Below are 18,462 nucleotides of genomic sequence, written 5' to 3'. Positions count from 1 at the left end.
CTGGGATGATGCGTCAAAGGAACAGCATTCCCTGGTACCTCCATCCTTCTTCCTCCCTTTTCCTTCCCCTCCCCAACCCCCAGCCTGCGGACATCCATGCACTGTAAGGCTGAGGACTGGAAATGGCTGCTCTGTTCTTACCGACACCATCACTACCCTCACCCCAACACTCCCAACACTGTAATAATGGGAGCAAGGGGAAAACAGAAAGGTGATATGTAAATATTTGGAGAGTCAGCGGCTTGGACCTGGCTCAGCAAAAGAGCTAAGCAGAGCTAAACAGTAAGCTAGCAGAAAGGGAATGAGATGAGAATGTGGAGGTGTCAGAGGGACAAGAGTGATGATTCATCAATCCCCAAGAGCAGGGAAGGAAGAAAGCAGGCTGGGGAAAGTAGCATATCTCTTCAAATAGGATGACCCCTGGGCTGGGGTCTCCATTGTAGGGGAACTGTCCAGCAGAGTGGGCCTGAAAAGGCCTGGAATGTGGACTAAGGCTGGCTTTGCTAAGCCAGGGTTGGCACTCAGTGGGAGGGAATGATTCACTGTGAAACTTTTCAATGGATGGACCCAGGGAGTTTGGAAGGAAACAGGAGTACAGGTCAGCCCAAGAGGTCAGACATACAAAGAAGTGGGTAGAGAGTTGTGAGGGCTGAGGGGAAGAGGTCAGATTCACTGGGGAATGCTCTTGGAAGGGAAGGGTACCTTGAATAAAGGAGGTACAGGGGTTGCCCTGGGAAAGAAAAGGAGAAGAGGTTTCAGAGTTGAAGGTTGTGTGGGCTAAAGAAGGGGACAGACAAGGGCCTCTTTCCTGCAACACACTTCTACCTTTCTCTCTCTAGGTAGCCGGGAGGCAGCATTTGTATATGCCATCTCATCAGCAGGGGTGGTCCATGCTATCACTCGTGCCTGTAGCCAGGGTGAACTGAGTGTGTGCAGCTGTGACCCCTACACCCGTGGCCGACATCATGACCAACGTGGGGACTTTGACTGGGGTGGCTGCAGTGACAACATCCACTATGGTGTTCGTTTTGCCAAAGCCTTCGTGGATGCCAAGGAGAAGAGGCTTAAGGATGCACGGGCTCTCATGAACTTACATAACAATCGCTGTGGTCGCACGGTCAGTACTCATGTCTGTGCATGTACATTCATATTGGCTGGGAGTGGCCAGTATGTATGATGATGGAGTAAATGTGAAGGTGGAAGCACTGAAGGCTTCTAGATTACTTCCAAAAGCCCCAACCCCTGGAACAGGAGCAGTAAATGCAAGGGACCTTAGGAATGCCTAGGTTCAACCTGGAGCATAAAGAGTCTTCACATAGGTGGAAATTAGGGAAAGGTGGAGAAAAGAAGGGAAATAACTTTTTAAGAAAGAAAAGAATCACCTCCTAAAGTCTGAGGAGGATAAAAGCTTGTTCTAGTCAGTGCACTGGTCTTTGAGCACTTCCTATAGGCCTAGTACTGTGCTGGAAAATGACATGTAACAAAAGCAGAAGGCATGGTACCTTGAACTCTAAAACACATGAAAAATAGAGGATGTGCCATAATAATGAACAGAATCCTGGGGCTTTAAAGTTCAAGTGGGCTATCATGAAAAGGAAAGCACTGTTGGTCTAGGAAGGTTTCCTGGAAAAAGAGGTTCTTGAATTTGATCGGGAAGAATGGGTGGAATCTGACTGGGGAGAGGACAACCGATGGCTCCACTAGCCAAACAGGGCCAGGGCCAGCAGACCTCAGGGCACTCATGCTTTTAGTCCTAGGGATGACCATAAAGTACCCTGACTGGCTGCCTTTCCCTTGCCTGCCTCCCCACCTCCCAGGCTGTGCGGCGGTTTCTGAAGCTGGAGTGTAAGTGCCATGGCGTGAGTGGCTCCTGTACTCTGCGCACCTGCTGGCGTGCACTCTCAGACTTCCGCCGCACAGGTGATTACCTGCGGCGGCGCTATGATGGGGCTGTGCAGGTAACGGCCACCCAGGATGGCGCGAACTTCACGGCAGCCCGCCAAGGCTATCGCCGTGCTACCCGGACTGACCTTGTCTACTTTGACAACTCCCCAGACTACTGCGTCTTGGACAAGGCTGCAGGTGAGTAAGGAAAGTAGGTAGAGACATGGAGCCCTGGTTTTTAGTGCAGGCACCTCTAGTTAATCATGGTCTCAGGAGTTAGGGAAGGAGGTTGGAGGAGCCAGTCAGATGTGAAAACCTTGTAATAAGATTGTTGATTTATGCCTCAGTCTGCCAGGCCCAAAGCTGCCTAGAGAGGAGAGGACACCGAAATCCTTGAGGCCTGAGGTCATCTATCCTTTATATTCCCAGCATCTGGGATATAGTAGGTACTACTAAGTGAATGTTTAAGTGAATCACCCATTTCAGTACCAAACAATGTATGGGCTATACAGAAGCATAAGATACAGACTAAGTTTTGGCTCTTTACAATCTAGATAAAGAAATGAGATATAACAGGTAGACAAATGCAACTGCAAAAGAGAGAAATTAAGAAAAGTTTACTTGAAAATGTGGAATTTAAGCTGTTTCTTAAAGTGTGGGGATCATCTGGATAGCTACAGAGAAGAACAGGTGGATATTCTCTACACATGAGTAGAGTGGTAGGTGGGAAAGCACATGATCTGTTCTAGGAACAGAGAGCAGATTAATCTGACTGAGTGAAGGTTTTGGGTAAGGGAGATTAAAGACAGAAAGGTAGTAGGAAATACACCACGAATGACCTTGAAAGGGCTTATCCAGTGTGCTGCCACTGAAAATTCTAAAATGGAGTTGGGGAAGCAAGGAGAGAGGAGATCCCTACCCAAGGCTAACCATCAGCAGAAAGCAGCAAATCATTCTTGAATGTGTTCCATATATTTGTGGTGGAATTCTTGGGAATGCTGGAAGGTGACGTGGTGTTCCCCTAAAAGAGTGGAAGCTAACCGTCTTGGCTCATATTTCAGGTTCAGATAGGTTAGACTAGGAACAACCTGCTATGCAACAGAACTGCTCTCCCCCTGGTTATTGTTATGGGCTCCCAGACTCTTCTCTGTAGTCTCAGCAGTCAGGACCTCGGTGAGGGGAAGCCAAAACCCTCAGCTGTCTTCCATACTATTTGTTTTCACCTATCACTGTCATTCCTGGAGAAGCAATTAGCTTGGAGCAAAACTGGGCACAGAAACAGGGTGGGGCTCTACCCAAGACACACAGAAAGTAGTTTGTGTACTTTGAAGGGTGCTAGGAGAAAAAAGGTTGAGAAAGCACTTCTGATTCTCCTGGTGATTTCCTGCCACTAAATTTGTTTTCTTCCCACGTGGTATAATTCAGAGGGCTACTCTCTAAATGCCTAGAAATAATTCCACAACATCCAGGGTGTAAGCCTATGCTGTCATCCTAAAATGCACCTTTGGGGAAGGATCTTTGGAGTTAGGAGGGAGGATGAGTCATATGTGTGTTGGTTGTTCTCAGAGGCATAAAATAGGTCTCATAAAACCCACAGTGGAGCCTGGAATTCAAAGGGTACAAGTCATCCCAGAAGGGAGTATGGAGCCAGGAATTCCCTCCAAGGCTGTACTGCCCCACTGAACTTTCTGTGATGATAGAAATGTTCTACATCTGTGCTCTCCAACACAGTAGCCACTTAGTTACATGTGATTATTCAGCACTTGAAATACAGCTAGTGTGACTGAGGAGCTAAGTATTAAAATTTATTTGATTTTCATTAACTTAATCTAAATGGCCACATTTGGCTAGTGGCTACTACCATTGGACTGCTTGGCTCCAGAGTGTAGAAGAGGCTTCTGGTGCACAAGAGAATGACGTTAAGACCTAGCCCTTGAAATTAGGCGGATAACATATATAGTAGACCTAGTCAGCCTACACTCTAGAGCAGTGGTCTCTTAACATTTTGGCTTGTATACTCCTATCATTAAAAAAAAAATCTGAACATGTGCCTCCAATATATGTATATTTACTTATGAATTATATCTATGTTTCACTGTACTAAAATGTACATTATAAAACATACATACAAAGTAGATATTTTAAATTGATGAGCTCAAAAACAAATATAGAAGCACTAGCATTTTCTATCCATATTCAGTGGAATGTGGAGACTACTGCTATAGAAATCAGTAAATTTATTCATACCCTTCTTGAACCCCCAGGCTAGTTATGTTCCCATCTCTGGGAAAGAGGTGAAGTAGATATGCTCTAGGATCCATCCCATCTAAAATTCTATGATTTTGTGATCTGTTGGCAGCATCTCTTTTGCAAAAATCAGTCAGAATGAGGTTGTGAGCATTCTCTGTGCAGGGGGAATAACACAATCCCTATCCTTCAAGGGTTCCTACCATAAGGGGTAAGGCAAGGGATATTCTTTAGGAATTCCTTAGGGAGAAGCCTCCTGCCAGTAATGCTTATCAGTTCGCCCCCTCAGTTGATCAGAGATTATAGATATAACTATCTACTGAGTTAGGTGCTATTATAAGAAAACTAAAGCCCAGAGAGATCAACTAACTTGCTAGATCACACAACTAAGAAGTGTAGAATTAGGTTTTAATCCTAGACAATTTGACATCAGGCACATGCATTTAATTTTTAATGGCCATGCTGTACTACTTTCTTGTATAGTACAACTTAATGAAATATAAACTAAGGACCGAAATACTAACAAATGGTAGCTGGATCAGAGTTGTAACAAGGCTTCTTAGAAAAGGTAAATTATAGGCTAAGTTTTTTATTTTAACTTTTTATTATAGAAACTTTCAAACATAAAGTAGAGAACCTTCACCCAGCTTTAACAATTATGACACTTTAAGGCTAACTTTTGAAGGGGATACGGAGATGTGTACTGGCAGGGAGGGCATTGCAGGAAACGTCGATGGTCTTTGGGGAGCCTTGACAGTGGGAGGAAACAAGCCTGGTACAGAGGGCAGTGAGGAGATGATCATTTTGGCTAGTGGGTGTATTTTCAGGAAAAGGGATTCTTTATGGTTTCTTCATGAGGATGTGGGTAAGGGAACCCAGCGTGGCTGAAGTAAGAGGTAACTTGGTTCTCACTCTCTCTCTTCCCCAACCCAGGTTCCCTAGGCACTGCAGGCCGAGTCTGTAGCAAGACATCTAAAGGGACAGACGGTTGTGAAATCATGTGCTGCGGTCGAGGGTATGACACAACTCGAGTTACCCGTGTCACCCAGTGTGAGTGCAAATTCCACTGGTGCTGTGCTGTGCGGTGCAAGGAGTGCAGAAACACTGTGGATGTCCATACTTGCAAGGCCCCCAAGAAGGCAGAGTGGCTGGATCAGACCTGAACATATAAATACCTCACTCATCCCTCACTTCAAACCTCCTGACTCAAAAGCACAAGATCTTTGCATGCACACCTTCCTCCACCCTCAACCCTGGGCTGCTACAGCTTCTATTTAAGGACTTGGAAAGTACTCCAGAGGGACTCTGGTGTCCTAGCTGGTTCCTTAGCCCTGGGAAGGAGTTGACAGGGGATGTAAAAAACCGAGCGGCTCCCTGACTCCCCACTCTGGAGGTTAGAAGGCAGAGTGGAAGAGGTAGGAGTCTTCAGAGCGATATGAGTTGCACTAAAGCACATGGTCAAGGTTCATTTTTCCTTTCCCTTGCATTGGCTTCCTGACACATCTTGTGTGTGCAAGAGAAAGGGTACCTGGAGGGAACTTCTTTTTTTCCTACCTGGCTGAGGGTAGATGGGACAGAGATGAAACCACATATCTCTTCCCTGGGTCAGTGTGAGCTAACTGCCTGGTACCCCAAAAGAAACTCTTAGGCTGAAACATTCTTCCATTATCAAGAGCCTGGGATTGCTAGATAAGAGTTAGCCATAGCAGACAAGTTCCATTCTCATGCTATTATGTTTATAAACTGCTGTGTTTTGTAGGAGAAAAGAATTATATAACTATACAAACATACATTCTCTTCTAATCTCTCCTTTTCAACCTATATCAGCCAGCACTGCCTCTTTTGCTCACTTGCTGACTGTACAAACTGAGTGGCATGCAGTGCCATGCCATGCCTAACAAACAAACAGATCATTAGAATACCGTAGAGCACTCCTAAGAAAGAGTAATTTAGTAGGTCTGCCTAGGCCTTGGGATTTTTACTTTTTTAAACTTTCCACGCATCATCCTGGTGGGCAGCCAGGTTTGGGAAACACCAAGTAAAAGATATGTGACTCACGGAGCGTGGGAGAGGGTAACAAGCCTGATCTCAAAGGCCCACATGAGGCATTAGTGTATACTAGGCAGGTAGAGATCTCTGGCTTTGGCAATTTTTAGGAGAGGATTCTAGCCTTTAAAGCTGGGAGCAGGAACCCGTGGTTACAGAAGGATGGAGAGCTGGGTCTTGGGGCCAAAGTGGTGAACAGCTTAGAAAGCAACCTTTCCTCATTTATTCAACAAATCTTTATTTAGTGACTCTCCAAGTCCTGGTGATTATTATCCTTCAATCCACATCTGGCTTAAATTGGGGAGTTCCTTCTATGCTACTACCCACTGCCTAACTAAGCTTGTAGTGGTAGAGTCTCCAGAGATAGCAGGCTTAGTAAGCTAGAGGGCAGGACACAGAGTCCCCAAAATCATGATGTCCTATTTTTATGTGACTTAGACAGTGGTTATCTCTTGCCTGTTGATATTTTAAAGGAGCAGAGTGGTATAGAAATTTGCAGTTATGACAGACTGGGTTGAAATCTCAGCTGTGCCAGTTACTGTTTTTGATATTTTGGAAAGATACCCAAATTCTCTGAGCCTCTATCTTCTCATCTCTAAAATGAGGGTACAGACTTATCTCAGATATTGAGTTTTAATTATGCCTCAAACTCCAGCCAATAGACCCTCTTACCAAAGCCTCTAACTGGTCTAGCCCATCCTGACTTCTCTCAGAATCTTCAGTTCAGGACTATAAGGTATTGACAGCAGGCTGTATATTAAGGAGCCTACACAAGGAGTTCTGAATATAGGCCACCTTCCTTTCCCGAGTTCCTCTCCAGCACCCCTTGGGGTCCTCACATGTTTGTGGAGCAGCTTTACTCCGCACAGGCAGCAAGAGGATGGGGGTGCCATAGCTCTGGGCCGTGGGGGCAGATTTATTTGGATGATAGGACTAATATTTGTGTAACCTGCTGAGACCTATGTGGGAGAGTGTAGGGCGGTTTTTCTTTTGGTGAGGGGGTTTGCTCCAGTTTCACATCCATTAACACAAAACATGAACTAGTCAGGGCCCTTGTGGTCTGCGGTGAGGGGATTCCTGTGGAGAAATAGGACTGAGTGAGTCAGGCCAGGGGAATGTCTTCCTTGCAGAGTGGAGTCAACTGGATAACTGATGAGCCAATGGTGGGATTAGGGAGGGGGGAAATGGGAGGGGAAAAGAAGAGTTTCTGACGTCTTGAGCTAGGATTAAGAGGAGGAAAGCTCTAAGGTAGTGGAAGGGTAAGGGGCTCATAGTCAGTCTGAACTCAAGAATAGAGTTGAATGAATTACAAAAGGGTGCTGTCTTGTATGCTGGGCCACGGGGAAGAGCTCTCAGGTCCCAGTTAGCTTCAGCTCTCACAAGGTTATCCAGGTTACCACATAAATGATAGCCTAGGCCTTCCATGGCAAATCAACCTGAGCTAAATCTACCTGTGTTCTATTATCTTATTCTTTTTTGGTTCTTACCCTGTGGAAGGAAGCGGGCCTCTTCTGGCATCTCATACTGCTCTGTGCTTTTCCCTGGGCTCCAAGTTCTAGTTCATAAAGACCAAGTTTTGCAATTTCCTATAAACGGTTAAGAGAACAGCAAGCTGTCCAGAGAGTGAGAGGTCTGAAAAGTGAGGTGGATAGTGAGAGAAAAGAGGTCCATGTAAGCCCTATTACAGAGGCTATGTGGCTCCAAAAAAGAATAATGGCCAAGCAATTAATTTTTCCTCTTATTCCTTAGCTTGCCTCTGCATTCCGACTGGCTTTACACAACTGGCGTCCATTCTGCACTATACAAACAGAAACTAATTTATTTGGAACAAGCAGCAAAACGAGAACTTTATTTGGTGCAGTCAGGGCCCCATTTAGTTCTGCTGCTACTCACTCACTGCCTCTAATCTCCCCCTTGCCCATCTCTCCTCTGTTGAATAGAGGCCCGTTCCTCAGATCAGCAGTCTCTTAGCCTGCCACCTGTTTCACTCCTTCCTGTTGGTCTTCATTTCTTTTAGCTTTTAATATTTATGTATAATGCATTGCAGAAAATGCTATTTGGATACAAATTAAGTTAAAAGACATTATCCTTTAAGGATCTTAGAATCTTTTAGAGAAGGCACAAGACTTAAATACCTCAGCTTCACAGCCTATAGCCAATTTCTCTTATGTAAAAGTAAGAATGCCAGCCTTAACATAGTCCTGCAGATAAAAGCCAACTTGTATTATTGCTGGCCTTGAATAATAGCATGAATCCATACTCTTCCTTAGAGTGATGCTAGAAAAATGAAATCAGGGACTTCAGATTATTTAAAAGAATCAAACATTGCCTGGCCCTGAGGGTCTGTCTGCAAAGTCTTGTAGGTCTGAATCCTGACCACTCACTGCCTCAGTCTTCTTCCTCCCTGTTACAGAGAGTAATTTCTTCCCTTTCTCTCACCTCCCTTAGCAAGCACACCAACCACTAAGTCCTTCGCCAAATTCTCAGACCCACTCAGGACCTTGATTTCTCCATGGCTTAATATAAGAAAGATAACAAGGATTTTTTTTTCCCTCAGCCTTTCTGAGGTTTCATTTAAATGCCCTCAGTGGTCACAGGGCAGAAACCCAAGGGAGGAAGGCAGGGAGAGTAGGGAGAGTATGTTTCTCATCCCTGGGAGGCCTAGCTCCTGCAGCCAAATTACAGCACCAGAGAACAATGTAATGCATTCCTGGGAAGGTCGGTGGGACCCTGGGCGCCTGGGCCTTGTGGAGAGAGGTGCCAGACACAGAGCTCTCCGTAAGCAATCCTGCAGAGCCGCCCCCTGGTTCAGAAATGAAATACGGGAGAGCTTCACATTACGCAGAGACCTGTAGCTCACACCTGGTTATTGATGGCCTTGGTGGAGGCCTCTGCCCCCACCCTCCACTTGGGAACTGCCTGCTACTATGGGGGTTGGGCATCTTTGAAGCAATGTTGGAAAACAAGAAAGAGATGTTTCCTTTTCACTCCGCCCTCCCTATCAGCCTGTGCACAACCGTGAGGATATATATACACAAATATCTCAGGCTGCATACGGGTTCTAGTCATCCTCCTTCTCCCCAACAAAAAAAAAAGAAAAGAAAAAAGCAACTAGATTTCAATCAAACACTTCAAAACTCATACCAATAACAGGGGTTCAGCTATAACCAAGGAATATTATAAAATTATCAACATGCAGGCAGCTGTTGGTTTGGGGACTGGCACCCCTCTGGGAGGTGGCAGGGGAAGGATACAGAAAGGGCATGGAGAGAAGAGATCAACAGTGGACAATTCCCACCCAGGCAGAGTGGCTGAGACTGTAGAACTCCTCATGGCTGGTTCACGCTGGAGAGAGTGCAATTCGTGTCCTACATGCTATCAATGATAGGGCAGTCTCCTATGACTGCACGAGGTACGATTATCAGGCCTCCTGCTCATCACCTGTTGTTGTTTTTAACTCTTACTAGGTTAGAAAACAGGATAGCTTTAGGTTCCAGAGATGATCTCCACAAGAGAAAGGCACTAGAGGGGAGCAAGCAGTGGCTTTACAAGGGTAAATATGTCACAGTTGCTGCACTAGACTGAGCTTTCCCAGAAGCTGGTGATTGGCAGGTTTCAGGTAACGGCCAGTGGGGTGTCAGTACTATACCTGTCCCTGACCCCAAAGGTCAAAGTGATAAAAGAGAGGGTATAGGTACGTTTTTCCACTTCCCATTTATGGCTTAAATGATCTCTGAGCAACTTTGTGGTCCTTCCTCATTTACTTAAGATGTTTTAGTCATCCTGGATTTGAGAAAGCAAGGTAAGCATTCTCCCTTTTGTCCCCTAACTCTGAAGTGTTCTGGCTTAAAATTTGCCTTTGCTCACTTCCATTCTGCCTACGAGTCTATGGATAGAGCAGCTGGGCATGGGAGTTCTCTCTCTTTGGCCAAAAGAAGCCAAAATTGGGTGACTTTACTTCAACACCATCAACCCCAGTAAGCAGACTTGACCAAACAGAAAAGCTAAGCTGAGTGAATAAGAAAGATAGTTTAATCCACAGCTGTTCTATTTGACAACTTTCAAGGTGGGGCTTCCCCAAGAATAACTGTGATATTTATAAAAAGGTTTTTCATGTATAAACACTTTAGCTTATATGTAATTGTCTCACCAACCCTGTGATAGGAATTACGCTCATTGTACAGGTGCCGCTCAGAGAGGCTCTGTGATTTGTCCAAAGTCCTGTGGATGTTGAGTGGCTCAGCCAGAACTCAAACCAAGGGCTTCTGACTTCAAATCCTGTGTGCTCTCCTCAAAGACTGAGGGTGCCTAGGACTGGAGGCACAAGAATCCCAGCACCTTTAGGACAGAAATTGATACAAAATATCCTAGGAGAGTATACATGAACAGAATTTACAAAAGGAACAGCTTAGGCCTTCCTTAACCTCATCAATGCACCCCCTTTTTGCCATTTCTGCCACTAATACCACCACCACCAAACGATCACTATACTACATTTAGTGGTCCATGTTTAATCAGCTCTGGTTCCTAATTCTTTCTATTCCTTTTCTCTTTTTCAGATTAACAGTTAAATTTTTGTTTTAGTTTTATCTAATCCTTTTAAAGGGATGCTAAATGTGTAGACAGAGCAGAAGTAGTCATGAGAAGCCATGAGAGGAAGTTATTAAAGCTTTGGGCTTTTAAAGTATGTATTAGAATTTCCTTTGAGAGTTCAATCTTTTTAAAAATGCTGTCAACTCCTGGGCTAGGAAAGTAAGAACAGGGAATGAGAGTGCTTAAAAAAAAACTGTCCTATCCCAGGCCAGATGCCTACTCACAGCCTAGTAAAAGTCCTGGGACCTCTAGCCAAGACAAGCTATTTATCTACACCAAGGCAAGGAGTATCTACCCTGCAGAGAAACCCATGCAAGATGAGGCAGACAGCAGATTTTCACTTGATCAAAAACTTTTGCTGCTCTCAACCCCTCCTCCCACCCTCATTCAAAACCTGGACTTCTGTTTAGGTCCGAGACAGTGAGACAAAGCAGCTCCAAGAGATGATGTGTGTAAGGGGAACCCTTCCCTGTTCAACCCTGGAATGCATTCCATTAGAGACGGCATAAGCCCTCACATATCCTACCTATCCCACTCCTGAACCCCAACTGTGAAGGCAGAAAGGAAAACTGCAGGAACACCATGTTCATCAATCATAGATCTGGGATGCTACAGCTCCCTGACCTGAGCCCCCATTTGAGCTAGGGGAAGAACACCTCATGAAAACAGTCTACCTATAGTTAGGATTTCTCCCAGAACAAACCTTACTTTTTGGTCCATCGATCTTGGCTCTCACTGTTCTCCTTGCTTCCCACCCCCACTGCCTCCGCATGTGGGCTCAGAAGTCATCATCTAAAGAATTCCACTGCTCACCTCCTGCATAGCAGCACAGCCCCATGAGGCCGCACACCAGATGGAGGGGATAAAAGTACGAGGTCATGGCTTCTAGCAAGAGGCTTTTTCTTAAACTAACCCTGACTCCTGGAAAAGAGGCAGAGCAGGAGAGTGTCGAGTGAGCTGCTGACGACAGCAGCTTCAGAGGTCTTGTATAAAAAGCTAACTGAGCTTTCAGTGGAAATTTCTCTACTCCTGGTCTCATGTCTACTTCTTGAAGGTGTCTGAATAGAATGCAGAGACTGTCAAACCAAAGGGTTAAATCCTGCCCAATTGTAGGGACCTATTCAGCAGGCTGCCATACACATGCTAAGGTGGAGGCCAAACCCTGAACACATGCCCCGTTTCTCCAGGAATGTAACTATGAATAAAGGGAAAGGGTATGGAAGGTGGACGAGAACTCAGGGGAAATTGAAAAGGTTGTCAGTAGGCCTTCAAAATGTTTGTGTGTAACACACAAAGATGGGGATGCAGGAGGATCATCATTCCTAGAACTGTTATGTTTGCTGGGTGACAATGTACAGAAGCAATAATTACAAAGAGACAAAACAGTTTAACACTGAGAAACAGAAGTCTCAGAATAAAGGAATCAGGTGAATGAGATTAATCAGGCTTTCTATAGGAGGTGGCTTTTGAGCTGGATTTTTAAAAGATAAGGAATGTCCTGGTTGAGAGCGGACAGAGGAAGGCATTCTAAATAGAAGGAACTGGTTTATGCTGAAACTTAGAAGCAAGAATGTGCAAGCAATATATAAGGAATTTCAAGCAAGTACATATTATATACACTGGAGAATACAGAGAAATTAGAATGCTGAGATCAGGGCTTAAATAATGTGAGGTGACTGCATGTGCCCAGACTGTCAAATGGCTCAGAGTCCCCTATAGAGCCACACAGCATCTTGATCTATGTCAGTAAACACCAAGGCACCAATGGGAAAACACAAGGATGAGTCCATTTGTTACAGATACTGGGACTAGAAGAGAGCTACACTGTAAAACCCACAAAATGCTAAGTATCATTAATCACAGTTCCCTATCATTTGAGATTCTGGGGTAAATAAGAGATATCAAATATCCTATCCAGAACTGTGATGCATTAATGTAGGCTTACGGGCCCAGAACCTGACACAAATCAAGCCAAACTCTTAAGAAATTAGAATGTAAAAAAGGAATTCTTTAAAATAGAAAATACATGTTTCTTTCCCTGACTCTCAAACTTAAAACTTGACTGGTCCCCTATATCCTGTTTGGCATACTGGACTTTTGAGGCTAGCACATTCACCGTAGCTGCGGTCATACTGAATAGGAAGAGAGCTATGAAAGAGCTTTAGGGACTGCAAAATCAGTTTACTAATAAGTGAGAGGATAGTTCTGGTGTACTACAGGGTGCTAGAACAACAGCCAAAGACATGATACAAATTCCGATTTCATAAACTTCGAATTAGGTCTCTGGCTTCTTGCACTTGTTGGAGGTAAAAACAGAGCTATTTATCGGGCTTCTGCCAAGTTTCCTAACTGAACTTTCCTCACCTCTGATGACAAAAACTGCAAGGGCAACCCTGTTCTTCCACGGCATTTTCCTGGCGCCACTTTCAAAAACAGAATATTGAAATGTATGTGTGTGTGTATATATACATATATGCGTTTATACATATATATGTATATATATAAATTATATTTATGAACATTGAATAAGCCAAAAGGTGAGCAGTATCTTAAATTTCTGCTTTACTTAACTGGCACAATTTAGTTAGTGCTGGAAGGGAGGCAACCATTTAAGTGATAGCATTTGTTGGTATCATCTTGGTTTTTTCCTCCTCCCCTAGGCAGTTTATAAAAGGTGATTTCTGAAACCCTTCACAATAGAAAAGCTCAAGGGTTTACATTCAACTGTGACACCACTATGAATTCATTAAGAAGCATGTTTCAGGTTGCACTATAATTTCCCTATGTAACATAAACCCATGGAATCTGACATAAGCTGATTGCTCATGCTGGTTATTTTATTTACATTTCTGAATGGAAGGGATCTCAATACTCATAAAATATCTTACTAACTTATTATTTTTCATCTGTTCTCCCAGAGCAGCTATTATAAAACAGGCATAGAGACAGAGGTCTCAACTTGTATGACTGGTTAAGCAACCAGGGAAAAGTTACTACTCCAAAGCAATTTTTTTAAAAATAATTCAATATGGAGCTTGAGACCAAATGAGGTATCACTACTCTAAATGCCATGTGAAAGATAAAAGTTAAAAAAACAGTGTTCATTATCTTTGTTGAAGTCCTATGGGAGTAGGAGGTAGTTCACAGGAACTTTGGGGGTCTGGAGTTTACCTAAGTCTTTCTTTAGAGACCTAATGTTAGCAGACACAGCCTAGTATAAACGGGAACACAGGTGAATGGATGAGAGTGGGCTCCTTACAACCCAGAAATATGAATGCGCCTCCTTACCAGCATGTTACTAATCAGACTTCTGAAATGGAAGATAGCATCATGCATCTAATTCATTATTTGGAGGTGTATGTTCTGTTCATCTACCCAAAGAATAATAATTTCCACTTATTCCAGAAAATATAGCAAGCTCAGATAAATTGCTAGAGAAGTAACAATTACCAGTTAACTCCAGAGCCTGATCTGCAGTCTTCTGCCTGTAAGTCTGTGTTCAAATCATCCCACTTTCTTTCTTCTGCTGCCACAATGCGTTAAATCAGTATATTCTTCGACCCTCTAGTACAGCCTTGGGCCTACTCTTCTACTAAATATACTTTCATCATTTTACCATATCTAATGATTACATGCCTAACAGTATAAATTCCCCAAGGACAGGTTCTGTACCTATTTTTTTAAAATATTTTAATATGTATTTCAAGGTCATATCCCCTATGATCCAGTCAGTACGTATACTTGACTGAGCCCAATAAAGACAGGAAATCTTTTTCAGTTGTTTAGAGAGAAAATCTTGGCAGTTCCCCCTGTAAAAATGTAGAATTATCCAGGATTCAGAATTGATCAGCAAAATTCAGCTTGGAAGAGAGGGAAAAGGCAGCTTTTTTTAGTACCTTAATCCAATATCCTTTTATTATTTTTCTTAATTAACCTGATATATTTTCAGAATCAGTCACTGCAGGGTACAGCTTTGACATGAACAGTGGGCGCTGGGAAATTCTGAGTGGTTCTTTCCCTTTCTTTCTCACATGTCCACAGAGGTACATGATTTTAGTCCTAACTCTTTGCTGTCCCATTCTGCTTCTGACATCACACTTTCATTTTCTAAACCAGGATGGTCCTTAGCCCTTATTAATCTGTCATTATTAGGAATGAGAGGATATAAAAGACAAAGATAAAAATGAATGAGTATAGTAGGCTTTAGTCTTACGGCAGCTACTATATGAATCTGAGGGGTGACATTTCTTATTTCAATCTTGAGTTGTGGAGCACTTCATTTTTTAATAAATTCTAAACTATTCAGATGAACATAATGAATACTGCTGTTTACAAAAACACAAACTTCATCATTTATGTGTAAAGATGAAAGTCTTTCACGTCTGATATCTGAAAAAGAATAAAATAAAGAGACCTCCTTCTATTTCCTCTTGTTTGACTGAAAGGAAAAAGCCTCTATCAGTCTAGATTGACTTTTTTGGGTCACTAAATCTTATGTGAGGCATGTGAAAATAACTCATCAGTCACTTCTAGTCAAATGAATAAATCCGCAAGGATGACCTAATCTACTGTTATGGCAGTAGCCTCTGTCTTACACTAATACATGTCTTGCCTACCTTAAACCCTCTACCAATAGACTGAGTTATTTGTGAACAGGGATTGCATTTTATATTTCATAAAGGTGCCCAATAAATATCTGCTCCTTGAATGAACGAATGAATGATGAACAAATTCATTGGTAGTAACATCTGAATATAATGAATTCAAACATCAAAAACTTACAGTATTTTACAGGATAATCATTACCATACTATAGCATGTTAAAGAATAATAGTTAACATATTTTTAAATGCTGAGGCTCTTTAAAAATTAAACTTTGAAAACAAATTAAGATAAGCCCTACTGGAGTCTTTTCATTCAATAAGCCAGTACTGAAACAAGAATCTTTTCAGGGTATCCAGGATTCTGAACTGCATGTTCTAGTGCAGGTTTTTGGTTTTGGATTTTTTTAGAGTCAGTATTATAAAAGCTAAAATACACCAAGAGCAAATTAATAAGAAAAGTCTACACAGCTAGGGCTTTGTTGAATTAGAATCCCTGGGCTCCCAATAAGGACTAAATCCCAAAGGGATCACACAGTCAAGTAAATAAAAAATCCATCTGAATTTTATCAGAGGGCAGAGTTTCAACTTTGAATCCCCAGCAACCAAGGATGAATTATGTATAAGATTAGTAAAGTGCCTTCATCCACGCCCCAACCAGAGAACATTCTTCTATCTCACTGTGACTGAAGGAAAAACAGCAGTGTATTTGTCTGCCAAGAATAGTTGTGGCTATACTCTAGGTAGGAGTTTAACAACACTGAGGGATTAAAATTTAATTGTAAACCTGCTGCTACCTGGGAGTAAAAGCTTGAACTCTGGCATCAGAAAGAAACCGGGACTCCAGCATACTGAATAGATGAAAACAAGAGCTGGCATGTTCCTAACAAAGAGTATGAGAGTATGTTCCCTTCTTAAATTCTTCCCCAAACTGCTTCTTTCTCTGTATATCCTATTTGTAATATGCAAGAGTGCTCAATGGGAATATAGCTCTTTTCTACACTTTGAATAGTACATATACATTTCATTTCCAGAACGCTTGAAATTACAGGATGAGGTTAAAGGGTGATTACGTGGTCTGAATTCTCTGAATATCAGTTCTCTTAATTTTGTTGAGCATCACCTGAAGCCCAAATAATTTCTTTTCTTGAAGCTGGCTGTCGAGATGGACATAAGGCAATCTTAATATTATTACAGAACTAAGATTATTTTTTCCTCAAATTCAGATAGACTGCCATTAACACCCAATCTTTCATTGAGGCCTCATCGACATTAAGGAACACATCGAAGTTTCCGATGTATTGTTACAACTGCTAGAAGTACATCTGCTACCTAAAAATCCCACTTTAGCAAAACAAAACAAACAAAAAAGCCCCACGAGTTATGTTATTTTAGACCAAAAGTTTATTCTGTTCAGTTAAACTTCCCCTCACAGTCCTTCACAAACTTCACCTTTGATTTTGAAAGAAGAGTGATGTTGAAACATAAGATATAGATTTGTAGTTTATATTAAGACTTTTTTTTTTTTACCATTTCAAAGAGTTAAGTAAATTCCCTCTGAATCACTACAAATGAGTGCCTACTGTTTCTTCAGTATTACTGCACATTTCAGACAGTTAGAAAGGCTGAAGTTCTTTATACAGTTGTGTGAGTATGTGGTATAAATGATCAAACAGTGTTCTTTCTTAAGTGGTTTACTAGCCAGAACAGGAATGAAATTAAAGTGAATCAGTTTGAAGACAGAAAAGCAAATGTGCATTCTTTATTTTAAAACATCAGAGTTCATCAAATAGGCTTATACTATGAAGAATTTTCCAGGTAGCTTATTTGTCTACTTCTACCTTTGCAGTTAAGCACTTCTGCAATCTAAGTGCCTTTTCTATTTTCTGACAATCCACATTGCCTCTTTATTTAAAACTCTTCTCCAAATTCATCTCCTATGGGAAGACACTAGCAAAGCCAATTTACTATCATCACTCCATCAGTCTATATTCCCTCAGCATTACTGTATTTGGTTTGAAATTTATTCTTTTGTACTTGTTTTAGTATACGTTGTAAGGTGACATATTTTTGAAACCAAGCATATATATGACTAAAGGGCTATCTATTGTGTGATTTCAAGGAACTCTCTTACCTTTAACGGCTCAAACTTCCTCATCTATTACATTGGAAGATCATAGTCTGTCCTCCAATGCTTCTGGTAAGAATAAATGACAGTGTAAGTATAAACTCTTAAAAAAAGAAAACTAATGAAGTCCATGTTACTCTTGGTTTAGAATTGTAATATATTAAGTAGTTGCACTAATTTAGTTCTTTTGAGCATTAGAAATTTGATTGGTGGGGGAAGGAGCAAAATTCCACTCAAGAAAAAAGCCAAAATAACTATTCCTTGCGATTTAAATTTTCCTCTGTACCCATTATTCTCTCCATTTAGAGGATTATGCTGGGTCTGCAAAACACAGATGTTTTCTAAAACAAAACCCAGTAGGTTTCCTAATATGAATTCTAATACCACTAGTGTAATGGGTTTGGAATGAGTGATTTACATCAATATCTGGGCACAGCTCTTCTAAAAACTGCTATGCAGTCCATTTGCCTCAAGTGCTAATAATTAACAATAAATATATTAGTAGAAATTAGTGACAGGATATCTTAGACTTTGGCACTGAGACTTTCACTTTGAGGGGGGAAAAGATGATTAAATATACTGCCAAATAAATTCAGGGAGAGATTTTGTGAACTTCATACTTGTCAAGCACATGTTTAATAGGGAAAGAGGGTGCTTTCCACAAACTTCAAAACTGAATTAAATCCTGGGGAAGGGATACAGACATGCATTAAAAAGTGCATTGCCCTAACTTTTATTATTATTATTATTATTTTTGCCTTTGAAGAGTTCAGTACTTAGAAAATTTGGATAAAGAAGAACATTAGCAATTTCATAAATTTCTCATTCTGGTTCTTTTTGAAGGAGAACAATGAGGATGAAGCATGAGAAATTACCCTTATAAAAAGTAGAGAACAACTTTTCTCTTGCTACAAATATCCCAGTTAATTCAGAAAATCAAAATTGGAATATGCCAGACTGCCC

General features: G+C 41.9%; 2 protein-coding genes across 24 annotated transcripts in view; one reads left to right on the top strand and one right to left on the bottom strand.

Moving 5' to 3' along the window:
* The window catches only part of ST7L (suppression of tumorigenicity 7 like), a 151,705-nt gene that overhangs the window by 61,785 nt on the left and 71,458 nt on the right, over positions 1 to 18,462 (bottom strand). For 2 of the 17 annotated variants that reach the window (XM_082379966.1, XM_082379959.1), the window contains one exon: positions 10,192 to 10,515. The exons of 13 other annotated variants lie outside the window; for them this stretch is intronic. In XM_082379966.1, coding sequence (XP_082236092.1) covers positions 10,486 to 10,515 — 30 coding nt within the window. In that variant the 3' untranslated portion in view covers positions 10,192 to 10,485. Of the gene's footprint in view, positions 1 to 10,191; positions 10,545 to 17,505; positions 17,569 to 18,462 lie in introns of those variants that run through there. 2 more of the 17 variants (XM_082379965.1, XM_082379964.1) reach the window with 2 other exon arrangements.
* The window catches only part of WNT2B (Wnt family member 2B), an 84,013-nt gene that overhangs the window by 16,497 nt on the left and 49,054 nt on the right, over positions 1 to 18,462 (top strand). For 5 of the 7 annotated variants that reach the window (XM_082380331.1, XM_082380330.1, XM_082380335.1 and 2 more), the window contains 3 exons: positions 840 to 1,117; positions 1,818 to 2,082; positions 5,065 to 9,289. In XM_082380331.1, coding sequence (XP_082236457.1) covers positions 840 to 1,117; positions 1,818 to 2,082; positions 5,065 to 5,294 — 773 coding nt within the window. In that variant the 3' untranslated portion in view covers positions 5,295 to 9,289. Of the gene's footprint in view, positions 1 to 839; positions 1,118 to 1,817; positions 2,083 to 5,064; positions 9,290 to 18,462 lie in introns of those variants that run through there. The other 2 variants (XM_082380332.1, XM_082380333.1) reach the window with 2 other exon arrangements.

Source organism: Balaenoptera borealis (assembly GCF_965194805.1).
Source record: "Balaenoptera borealis genome assembly, chromosome: 1".
NCBI lineage: Eukaryota > Metazoa > Chordata > Mammalia > Artiodactyla > Balaenopteridae > Balaenoptera > Balaenoptera borealis.
The sequence above is the reverse complement of the archived record's forward strand: the minus strand, read 5'-3'. Positions and strand labels throughout refer to the sequence as shown.